Genomic DNA, 12,544 nt, shown 5'->3' with positions numbered 1-12,544 from the left:
AGATTAGGCTACACTAATATTATAGTATTATACTATTATAGTACATGACTCGTCATAAAAATAAAACATTTATCATAAATGATGTAGCCTATCTGCATCCGCTTGGCGCTCGGCGCTCCATCCAGACCAGGGCTTGTCTGTGGCAAGACATCAAGCGTCCCAGGTTCAGCGGGGGGTAGTACGAATCAGCGCTGCTTCGCACCCAAAAGGGGTGTGTCCGTCTGAGTGAGAACACTCCCCCCCCATCCCCGGGGGCGCTGATTCGCCCCCGAATGGTGAGTGAGAAAGGCCCCTAAGGCTTATCTGATTGTCCGAACGGACAAGTAAAAAAAATGGTCGGACAAGCGTAATACAGCTTTTTCTTGCGTGCCAGTCATGCTTACCAATCAGAAGTGCTGTGCTCTCATTGCTCACCAATCAGAAATAGCCAAAGGTAGCTACATATATACGCCCAACAACAACAGCTCGTGAAACTCCAGTGTGTGAAGACCTTACAGCAGGTCTCCAGAGTGCGGTGGCATTTTGCAACCCGAAATAAGTCCCAGCTTTCCCCCCCCCGCGCTGTTTCTATGTACAGTGAAAACTCCAATGCGTCTAACAAGCTTTGCAATATTCGATATTCGCAAAATCGAATATTTTCCCAAAATCGTGCAGCCCTAGCGTAGACCAGGGTTTAACCCCTGATCGTCAAGAGAGAGAGGGGGGGTGAGGAAGATGAGCTGGTGCTGATGGGGAGCGAAGATGAGCTGGAGGACTGATCATACAGTAGATACCCCACACACACTGTTTAAGTTATTAAATCATAATGATTGTCCAAATCTATCGGATTTGTAAATTTTTTAATAGGCCTTTATTTTCACAAGTACGTTTAGCTTTCGGACAAGTAAAATATCTGAGCCACTTCAAAAAGTGAATGTCAAGCCCTGAAGACGTCAGCATCACTTTCGTACCAACCGTGCCCTTATTGGATTATTTATGTTGACGAAACTGACGAGTTATATTCATTAAAGAAAGTTGATTTAATAAACAAAAATACTCAGTTAATCAGATTAATGACTTTATTTAAATTGAGGATTTAGTTTGAGGATATCATTTTTTATATATATATATATATATATAAAAAAAAAGTTTATGATAACGCCATAAAATATGACAACAGACATTCGAAGCTTCATTTCGAAAACTTAAATAGAAGCTTTGAATGTAAAAAAAAAAAATGATATTCGGTACAGCCCTAGCCTATTTATTTATATTCTAAATCCTTGATGGTTTGATTTCCAAAAAACCAACCTGTTTTCTCCACATTAGACGTGTTCTGTTGAAGGACTCCAGCATGTGAACCCAACGCTGTCAGAGCTCCAGAGCTTCGGCAGACCCTGCGACCAACAACAACCCCCCCAGAGGGAACAACGCCCCGCCCCGGGAACAGCCCCCCGGGAACAGCCCCCTGGAACAACCCCCCCCCGACGGGAACTCCACTTCCAGGATGTCGAGCCGCCGGCGCAAGTCGACCACGCCGTGCATGGTGCTGCCCTCAGACGTGGAGGAGCCGGAGGAGCTGGAGGAGCGGGTGGAGCAGCAGCAGGAGGAGGAGGGGCCCACAGCGGAGGAGCTCGGGGAGGCTGTAGTGGTGGTGCCCACGCCGCCGGACGCAGGTCAGCATCCCGCTCTGAAGGCCTGAAGGCCTGGGCTTTTCCTTTTATTGCTGCTGTTGCCTCGAGGTCATCATTGTCATTACTTTCTTGACCTTTCTTTGTTATAAGCAGGGTTTCTACTATGGTCATGGAAAACCTGGAAAATACATTGGTATTTTAAACTTGTGTTTTCCAGGCCTGGAAAGGTCACGGAAAATTCTGCATCTATTTTACACAAATCTCATGGACATTTGTCATGTGTAAAGTACTCTGGAGCTATGTTTTATTAAAAGTAAAGTTTATTTTTCATATTAGGATCTAACATAGAACATTAAATCACATAGTTTTTCATATTAGGATCTAACATAGAACATTAAATCACATCGTTCTTCATATTAGGATCTAACATAGAACATTAAATCACGTTGTTTTTCATATTAGGATGATATCTAACATAGAACATTAAATCACAGTTTTTTATATTAGGGTCTAACATAGAACATTAAATCACAGTTTTTTATATTAGGATCTAACATAGAACATTAAATCACATCGTTCTTCATATTAGGATGATATCTAATAGGGATGCCCCGATCGATCGGCCACCGATCGTTATCGGCCGATAATTAGTCATATTCGCCGATCGCGGAAACTGATCAAGTGGATATCTCACTCGCTTGTCTCAGACGCACAGGACCTGCAAAATGCTCCTCCTCCCTAGCCCCGCCCGTACCCGTGTAGAGTTTGTAAACACAGAGGAGGCGGACCTCCTCTGCTGAGTCTAGATAGTGCATTCGACCTGAGCTAACGTTAAACTATTCACTTTTAGTAGGCATTGTCTAACGGTATTTAGCCGGCTAGCTACTGATAGCTCCTGATATCAACAAATGCTCCAGCAAGTCTATTAGTCCATGTTGATACCTCCGTTAGCTTGCGTTAGCTTGCGTTAGCTGATGTTAGTTCACTGTTCAAAACGAAATGTCCCATTGAACTAAATAGTTGTCTTAACGTCATCTAGCCGGCTAGCAGTAGCTACAGATAGCTCCTGATATCAATGTCTTATAACATTGATTGAATGCGTATTCGAGCTGAGGGCTTGCTGAATGTGAAATGACCAAAGCATAACGTTACCAATAGGGTCCCGCTGCAGCGCCGGATAATCCTTTTTGGAGCTGGAGGCTACTAGAGTACACACAGACAGTGGAGCTGTTTGCAGATAGCGAGCATTTTGACTTGTTGCGTGGTGGCGATGTCTCGCAGATAATACAAGTACAAGTCTAATTATATAATATATATATTTTATAAAAAAACAAAAAAACAAAAAACTTTTATATAAAATAATTTTTAATTTCTTTTTAATCAAAAACGATCCGGATCGGTATCGGCCGATATGGCTCACGACGATCGGTGATCGGTATCGGTGGCAAAAAACGTGATCGGGGCATCCCTAATATCTAACATAGAACATTAAATCACAGTTTTTTATATTAGGATCTAACATAGAACATTAAATCACATCGTTCTTCATATTAGGATGATATCTAACATAGAACATTAAATCACAGTTTTTTATATTTGATCATTTTATTTTCATTTTCAACCAGCATGGATACATACATGATATGGTCAGTGTCAAAATATAGAATCATCCATTTTGGTTCTTCCCCCCCCACCCCCACTCCCTCTTCCTCCCACCAGTTCCCTCCCACCAGCCCATCGCCCCACCAGTTCCCTCCCACCAGCCCACCCCCCCCCTCCCAGATTCAACTCAGACTCACATTAGGCAAACACTAAACTAACAGAAAATGCAAACATAACGAAACAAAAACACATTCACATCTTCAACTTGCTCCGAGGTCCCAACATAGTCTCATAGATTCCACTATGGGAGTGTACCCAACCTTTCATTCTCCATATACGTCAAAAAGGGTTGCCATGTCTTATAGAATCTATCCGTAGAGCCTCCTAAGGTGCATCTCATCTTTTCCAAGTGCAGGAACCCCATTACATCTCTGGTCCATTGAACATGTGTGGGAGAGGCCTCCTGCTTCCACATCATAAGTATTAAACGCCTAGCAATTAAAGTAGAAAAAGCAATGATTTTCGAGTGTTTTATGTGAATAGGTATATCCTCTGGTGCCACTCCAAAGATTGCGATTATAGGGGAAGGGTCAATTTTGGTTCCAAATATTGCAGAAAAAGTATCAAATATAGATGTCCAATAATTATATAGATTTGGACACGTCCAGAATGTATGAACGAGAGAACCTGTCATCGTCTTGCACCTATTGCACAAAGGATCTGTCCCTGGATAAAACTTGGCCAACTTCTCCTTTGAGAAATGTAGACGGTGTAGCACCTTAAACTGTATGAGCCCATGTCTGGCACATATTGAGGAAGAGTGAACATTCCGGAGAATAGATTGCCATTGTTCATCCGAAAATTCTACAGACAGATCATCCTCCCAATGTGATTTGATAATAGTGAGAGAGGGGGAATATAGGGTCGACAATATATCATACAATACTCCAATCGCTCCCCTTCTATATACATTAACATCTAGAAATTCATCTAAAGTTGTTTTTTCAGGCAAGTTGGGAAATGTAGGATATCTGTTGCGTACAAAGTCACGAATTTGCATATAGCGGAAGAAATGAGTCCGGGGGATGTCGTGCTTTTGAGTCAGCTGAGTAAATGAGGCAAAAACATTGTCAATATACAGATCTTTAAAACTAGATATACCCTTATTGCTCCAGATCTTAAAAGCAGAGTCCAATAGGGACGGTGGGAACATATGATTGCAAGGGATTGGTGCCCGAGACGACATTGATTGTAGACCGAACCTTTTCCTACATTGTATCCAGATTCTAAGAGAGTGATGCACTATCGGGTTATGTCGGTATGCATCCAATTTTAACGGAAGAGCTGAGCTAATCAAAGCTTGCAATGAGGTTTTTCCGCAGTGAGAGGACTCAATATGCAACCACGCTGGAGTCTCAGTCGACCGATCCCCCATCCAGTAAAGAATATTGCGTGCGTTTGCTGCCCAATAATAAAATTTAATATTTGGCAAGGCCAGCCCCCCTGACCGTTTCACCTCTTGTAAAAATGGCTTCCTAATCCTTGGAAGTTTGCCATTCCAAATGAATGCCGAAATCTGTTTATCTAGTGTGTTAAAGAATTGTTTCGGTAAATAAATTGGGACGCACTGAAAGATATATAAAAATTTGGGCAGGACATTCATTTTAACAACGTTAACACGACCAATTAGTGATAAGGGAAGCCTATCCCATCTTTGAAGATCTGATTTAGTGCGCTCCAGGAGTGGTCTGAAATTTTTCTCGTATAGATTTTTATGTAAGCGAGTGACCTTGATGCCTAGATAAGTCAGATGATCCGCTACCTTAAATTGAAATGCCTCAAATGAGATCTCCTCAGCTTCACTGTTAACGGCTAACAACTCGCTTTTATGCATGTTCAATTTATATCCAGAGATACAGCCGAAATCTCTAAAAATGGTAAGAGCATGGGGAAGCGATTCCAAAGGGTCAGACACATAAAGTAACAGGTCGTCAGCATAGAGGGATAATTTGTGTTCTAGGCCAGCCCTATGGATTCCCCTGATCCTGTCTTCCGCTCGCAACTTCATAGCTAAAGGTTCTATAGAAATTGCAAACAGGAGAGGGGACAATGGGCATCCTTGTCTGGTTCCACGATTCAGTGGGAAATAAGGGGAACATACATTGTTTGTCTTGACACGGGCCATGGGCGAGTTATACAAGAGCCTTACCCACGAAATGTACCTTTCACCTAGACCGAATTTTCCAAGAGTAAAAAGCAAATAATAATAATAATAAACAGTTTTTTATATTAGGATCTAACATAGAACATTAAATCACAGTTTTTCATATTAGGATCTAACATAGAACATTAAATCACAGTTTTTCATATTAGGATCTAACATAGAACATTAAATCACAGTTTTTCATATTAGGATCTAACATAGAACATTAAATCACAGTTTTTCATATTAGGATCTAACATAGAACATTAAATCAGCAACAACAGACACAGGACAAAGACAGTGCAGTGTGAAGGATTAATAATTTTGAATAAATATATATATATATAAAGTGTATACAGTGTAAAGTAAAGTGCAGAGTTCCAGGTCGGTCTCAGTGCAGTATTTTGCCAGTGTCATTGTTATTGTGCCAGTGACCATTAAATCGCATGATCGTTCTTCATATTAGGATCTAACTAAATATAACTTGCGTGTCCCAGCTGCTCCCCTACCGGCGGCGACGCCATGATTCCACCAGAACTCTGTTTGTGTTTCAGACGAGCCCGGTCTCCCCGGCGCCGAGGACGGCAGCGTCCACTGTGCGTCTCTGAGACGCGCCTCCGAGGACCCCTGCAGCCCCCAGGCCGAGGCCCCCGAGGACGGGGCGGAGGACAACAACACCACCAGCGGCACCACCATCTCCCTCAGCAAGACCCCCATCATGAGGATGAAGAGCAAGACGGAGCCCAAGAGGATCGCCGTGTCCCTGAAGGCGCCCGACGAGGCAGGGGAGGGGTCGCTGGCGAGCGGGGAGGGGGAGGAGGAGGGAGGAGGAGAGCAGGAGCCCATCGAGGCTCCCCTGGGACCCGCCCTGACCCCGGCGGAGATGCTGTTCTCCCTGCAGGACTCCATGAAGCTGGGCGGTGGGCTGCTGGTCAACCTGCCGTCCGCGGAGCAGCAGAGGAAGTCTGTCTTCAACCCTACTGTACTGCCTGCAGGCCTGGCACAGGTAGGAGAGTCTGTCTTCAACCCTACTGTACTGCCTGCAGGCCTGGCACAGGTAGGAGAGTCTGTCTTCAACCCTACTGTACTGCCTGCAGGCCTGGCACAGGTAGGAGAGTCTGTCTTCAACCCTACTGTACTGCCTGCAGGCCTGGCACAGGTAGGAGAGTCTGTCTTCAACCCTACTGTACTGCCTGCAGGCCTGGCACAGGTAGGAGAGTCTGTCTTCAACCCTACTGTACTGCCTGCAGGCCTGGCACAGGTAGGAGAGTCTGTCTTCAACCCTACTGTACTGCCTGCAGGCCTGGCACAGGTAGGAGAGTCTGTCTTCAACCCTACTGTACTGCCTGCAGGCCTGGCACAGGTAGGAGAGTCTGTCTTCAACCCTACTGTACTGCCTGCAGGCCTGGCACAGGTAGGATAGTCTGTCTTCAACCCTACTGTACTGCCTGCAGGCCTGGCACAGGTAGGAGAGTCTGTCTTCAACCCTACTGTACTGCCTGCAGGCCTGGCACAGGTAGGAGAGCTTCTGTCTGTGTGTTTTCAATAGGGGTCTCTCTATTCTCTCTAATCTCTCTCTCCCCCCCTCTATCTCCCCCCTCTCTCTCCCCCCCCTCTCTCCCCCCCCCCTCTCTCTCTCTCTCTCCCCCCCTCTCTCTGTCTCTCCCCCCTGTCTCTCTCTCTCCCCCCCCTCTCTCTCCCCCCCTCTCTCTCTCCCCCCTCTCTCTGTCTCTCCCCCCTGTCTCTCTCTCTCTCTCTCCCCCCCTCTCTCTCCCCCCTCTCTCCCCCCTCCCTCCCTCTCTCTCCCCTCTCCCCCCTCTCTCTGTCTCCCCCCCCTCTCTCTGTCTCTCCCCCCCTCTCTCCCCCCCTATCTCTCCCCCGTCTCTCTCCCCCCTTTCTCTCTCTCCCCCCTTTCTCTCTCTCCCCCCCCTCTCTCTCTCTCCCCCCCCCTCTCTCTCTCTCCCCCCCCCCCTCTCTCTCTCCCCCCCCCTCTCTCCCCCCTCTCTCTCCCCCCCCCCTCTCCCCCCCCCCCTCTCTCTCTCACCCCCCCCCTCTCTCTCTCTCCCCCCCACCTCTCTCTCTCCCCCCTGTCTCTCCCCCCCCCTCTCCCCCCCCCTCTCTCCCCCTCTCTCCCCCCCCCCCCCCCTCCCCCTCCCCCAGGTGCTGTCTGCGCTCCAGGCTCAGCAGAATGCTCTAGTGGCTCAGCCTCAGCTCCTGATCCCCCTGAGCAGCATCCCCTCCTACAGCGCGGCCATGGACACCAACCCCCTGCTGGGCAGCACCTACAAGAGGTTCCCCTACCCCTCCCTGGCGGAGATCGCCAGCATGGCCGCCCAGACCAAGTTCACGGAGGAGCAGATCAAGGTAGTGAGCTGCTTTATTTCTGTACGGTAAATGTATACTTTATTTAACCCTCTCACTGGTTAACCGTCGGTAGTGTGATAGTAAAGGGCTAACCTTCTGTAGTGTGGCAGTGAAAGGGTTAACCTGCTGTTGTGTGGCAGTGAAAGGGTTAACCTTTCTGTGTATTGTCGCGGTGAAAGGGTTAACCGTTTGGTAGTGCGGCGGTGAAAGGGTTAAAAAAAGTTATTTTCATTAGCAGATGGTGTTTGGTCTGATCTCAGTAATAGTAGTGGTAGAAGTAGCAACAGTAGTAATGCTACCCCACTAATTATAGTAGTAGTCATAGTAGTATTTATGTGTGTAGGCGGCACAGTGGTGTAGGGGTTAATACTGTCGCCTCACAGCAAGAAGGGCCTGGGTTCAATTCCCGCTTGGGGACCAGGTTTCCGCGTTGCCAGGTACCCAGGAGGGGTATCTCCCGGGCCTTTCTGTGTGGAGTTTGCATGTTCTCCCCTCCTGGGTGGGGCAGCATGGTGCTCGCGAGGGTTTCCCCTCCAGAAAAATAGATAAACCCAACGGAAGAACATGCAGAACAGATCGTTAACTCTGTCCCCGACGAAGACGGAGCACTTGGGTTGGTCCCCAGGCGCGGCCCCACGCCATGTCTCCTCCCGGCTGCCCTTGGGGGTCAAGCGCAGAGACTACATTTAATCGGCAACCCCCCAAAAAAATGCATGTGTGTGTTTCTATGTGTCGCCCGTCGCATGCGAAGATGCAGAGTGTAGGGGTCTCGAGGGTGTGTAGTTAGAGACCATTGACCGGAGGTAGGCGGGAGCGGTTCCCTTTGCCGCACGGTATGCCAGGTCGAGGGCCTTGAAGCGGATTTGCGCGGCCATGGGGAGCCAGTGCAGGTCCCTAAGAAGTGGGGTGACATGGGCTGACTTCGGTAGGTTTGAGATCAAACGGGCAGCCGTGTTCTGAATGAGTTGAAGAGGCTTGGTGGCGGTGGCCGGGAGGCCAGCAAGCAGTGCGTTGCAGTAGTCGAGGCGGGAGATGACTGTTGATTGGACGAGGAGTTGGGTGGCTTCTTTTGTCAGGAAGGGGCGGATCCTTCTGACGTTGCTCAGGAGGAATCTGCAGGTTCTGGTTGTTGCTGCGATGTGAGCAGAGAAGTTCAACTGGTCGTCGAGGACAACACCAAGGTTCTTGGCGGTCCCAGCTGCATTCTCGACTGTGATGGAAAGGTTGGTCAGGGGGGAGGATTTGGCCGACAGGGGGAGCAATTCTGTTTTGCTTAGGGTCAGTTTGAGGTAGGGATGCACGATAATTATCGGGTCGATATCAGCAATTATTACGTCATCCCGATAAACCCGATAAAATTATTGATAGCTCCGATAATATATAATATATTTTTTGGTTAAAAAAATGCGGTGTGGGTGGATTGTTTTTACTGTAGGCTCCTCCCGTGTTGCCAGTACTGTGGTACGACTGATAGCGTGTGGTTTAGGAAGAGGGAGTTTTTCACAAATCCAGCGCTCCCTTTCTCATGCCTGGCTGTGACATAGTCACGTAACTTTCAGAAGCAGCGTGGATAGTAAACAAAGATGGCGTCAGTAGTGTGGGACTTTTTCAAAGTTTCAGAGGAAAACAGTTCGCTTGCTATTTGTAACAAATGCAATGCAGAAGTTCCACGAGGAGGGAAAAGAGCAACAAGCTATAACACATCCAACATAATAAGTCACCTGCAACATCACCACCGCTTCGATGGTGTGTTAAAAGCCTACGACGACGCGCGAGCAGCTAAAGCTGCTGCAAATCTAGCCCCTTTCATGACTGTGATGCAACCCTTGGTTGAATACGCAGTCACTTATTGCTCCGTAGTAGCCAGGTTAATTTGCACCACCAAGCACTGCTTAAAAGCTAGCGGTGGGTCCAAAATATATCAGATATACATTTCAAAGGTACCTAGCGTTCCATTAGGGCTTCACACACACACTTGGCGTTGCTAATAAACATTTTAAATCATTTTTATAAACGAGTAAAAAAATCACTGAGCTAGCCTTCGCTAAAATGGCTGCTTCCGCATTTTACAGTAGGAGCGCTGTGATTGCTGGGCGCACCAGACATGTGACAAAGCAGCCAGCAATCACAGCACGTAAGTTTCACCACGGACATATGGACCTGTGATGTTTGTTTGGTTTATTTAATTCTTTTTGAGGCGTGCTGTCCTATAAATGCCAAGTAATAGTTGTTTCATGGACCAAGACCAACAGTCTCCTTTCCTATAGCGTCAAATGTTTTATCTGCTGACAAAGCACAATACCTGTTGGTTTTTAGTTCGCTCATTGTTCAGGGAAACACATTGTTAATGACATTGACGGATTGTGAATTTTGTGATTGACTCAAATTATATTTTTTTAGAAAAATAAATATACCGTACTTTTCTGACTATAAGCCGCGGCTTTTTCCCCCATTTTTCGACCCTGCGGCTTATATAACGGTGCGGCTTATATGTGACTCGACGTGACCAAACCCGAAAATGTAAAAATCAAAATATAGCTTTTTTGACTGCATTGAAATGTTATTTATCTGTTCCCTTATTTGCTAAACTTAATACAACTTGTAAATGAGTTAATTCTTGTTATTTGTCCGACAGTATTGTGTCCCAATGCTAATTGCATATGGTAATTAAACATTAAAACACCTGCGGCTTATAGTCCAGTGCGGCTTATATATGTACACATCATTCAATTTAGCTGCTGCGGCTTATAGTCAGGTGCGGCTTATAGTGCGAAAAGTACGGTAGTCACTTTATTTGAAGAGTCAAAACTGTTCTCTTGGCTTTGTTTTGTTCATAGTAGTAACGCTCATGTCATGATAAATCTGGTTAGGTCAAAACTACAGGAATATACATTAAAAAAAAATTATAATACAATAAATTAGTGTTGTCAGGTGATTAAAAAAATGTATCTAATTAATTACAGGATTTGTAATTAATTAATCTAATTAATCGCATTTTAATCGCATAACCATTTTAGGCCTGATATTTTATATTCTATAATCATATTTCAAATTGCATGTCCGGATGGCAGAATTCAGTACTGTATCTACAAAACCTTCTGTTTAATCATCTTCCTTTTATTCATTTGCTTAGATTTTTCAGGTCTGGTCAATTTTAGCATGGTTTTATTCACAGTAAAATATATATATTTTTTTATTGAATTGATATTCTCATTTGGTTCATTACAATTTACTCAAGCCTAGTAACAGACACCGTATTTCTGACACTGGGAATACATTCCCTGAGGCCCCGTTTAGACGGAAACGCTAGCAGGTGAATCCGCAAAAATATTTTTTCGGATGTGCCTTTCGTTTATACGGAAACGGCGTTTTTACGGGGTGAAACCGTAAAAAAGTGAGACCACCTTCCAGGGTTGAATTCCTAGAAACGCAAAAGCTTTGCGCTCTTGTCTAAACTGTCAAACCGTATAAATCTGTTAAAACGATGACGAAAGGGTTGTCACGGCTCTGGTCGCGCGTACTGCTTACGTCACAGGTAGCAGGTATGCGCCAGTAGCCGAGACGTAAACAAAGCAAGTATGTCTGACTATATCAACGGAGATCACCTGAAGGCTACATTGGCAGTACTTTTAACCCTTTCACTGCCACACGACAGAAGGTTAACCCTTTACTATCACACAACCGGCTGTCGTGTGGCAGTGAAAGGGTTAAATACACAAGAATCTGTCCCGCGGCGTGAGTGGACCCACTGTCTGTGAGTGACTCTGCTTTGGTCCAATCACATTCCCCATCAGGGTTTCCGTTAGAATTTTTTTTTGCAGGTCTGAGTGTCCGGTAGATTTCAATCTACCGGACAAATGGGATAAATTCCGGTCAGAGTTTATTGAGCTTAAAAACAATTGATATGCCTATATAAAGAATGACATCATCAAGGCATTTATAATATTTTAACTTAAAACTAGGCTACTTTTGCGTATATACAGTCATTAATATATTCCAAATAAAATAAGTCCCTCGAGACTTCGTGCTGCTGCCGACTTGAGGTGTCGGTGGGCAGTCTGCCCGACCTTAATAAACAGCAGTCTGTTATAATCACATTTTTATGAGCTAACGAATTCCGTTATATTGGACATTTATATTAATTATATCAAGCGAAGAACTGAACATTATCGTGGGTTTGCGTGATTTATATCTCCACCTCCCAACGACTTGGTGCTGGTCATAATGTCCGGTGAAAATAATTCCCTCTAAACACAATTTGATTATTTGAATTGTATTAAAATAGGCTAAAATTAAATAGCCTATGCGATGAACTAAACAATCATTTGTTTCATCGTTGCTTCACCAAGCAGCCGGTCTAATAATGACATTCTGTTGTCAGCGCGAGCTGGCTGCTGATATATTTACGTGAAGCATGGAGCAGCAGTGTTTTTAGGTCCGGTCTGGAAACCGCTCAGCAGCGCCCCCACCCAACAGCTGAATTGCCAATGGCTGAATTGGAGTACTGCACCCTGCCGGCCGGCAGATGGATGCTTCTCGCAAATATATCAGCAGCCAGCTCGCGCTGACAAGACAATGTCATTATTAGACCGGCTGCTTAATGATTGTTTGTTTCGTTCATCGCATAGGCTATTTAATTTTAGCCTATTTTAATACAATTCAAATAATCTAATTGTGTTTAGAGGGAATTATTTTCACCGGACATTATGACCGGAGAGATTAAATATGTCGGACTTCAACAGATTTTGCCGGTCAAAAACCG

General features: G+C 45.5%; 1 protein-coding gene across 1 annotated transcript in view; it reads left to right on the top strand.

Annotated features, from left to right (window-relative positions):
* Window positions 1-1,486: 1,486 nt before the first annotated feature.
* Window positions 1,487-12,544, top strand: part of zhx1 (zinc fingers and homeoboxes 1) — a gene marked incomplete at its 5' end in the record, with an annotated part of 28,273 nt that continues 17,215 nt past the window's right edge. The window contains 3 exons of the mRNA XM_084336500.1: window positions 1,487-1,655; window positions 5,973-6,424; window positions 7,579-7,782. Of these exons, the coding sequence (XP_084192626.1) occupies window positions 1,487-1,655; window positions 5,973-6,424; window positions 7,579-7,782 (825 nt within the window). The remainder of the gene's footprint in view (window positions 1,656-5,972; window positions 6,425-7,578; window positions 7,783-12,544) is intronic.

This window comes from Notolepis coatsorum (genome assembly GCF_963971535.1).
Source record: "Notolepis coatsorum genome assembly, chromosome: 19".
Lineage (NCBI taxonomy): Eukaryota > Metazoa > Chordata > Actinopteri > Aulopiformes > Paralepididae > Notolepis > Notolepis coatsorum.
The sequence above is the reverse complement of the archived record's forward strand: the minus strand, read 5'-3'. Positions and strand labels throughout refer to the sequence as shown.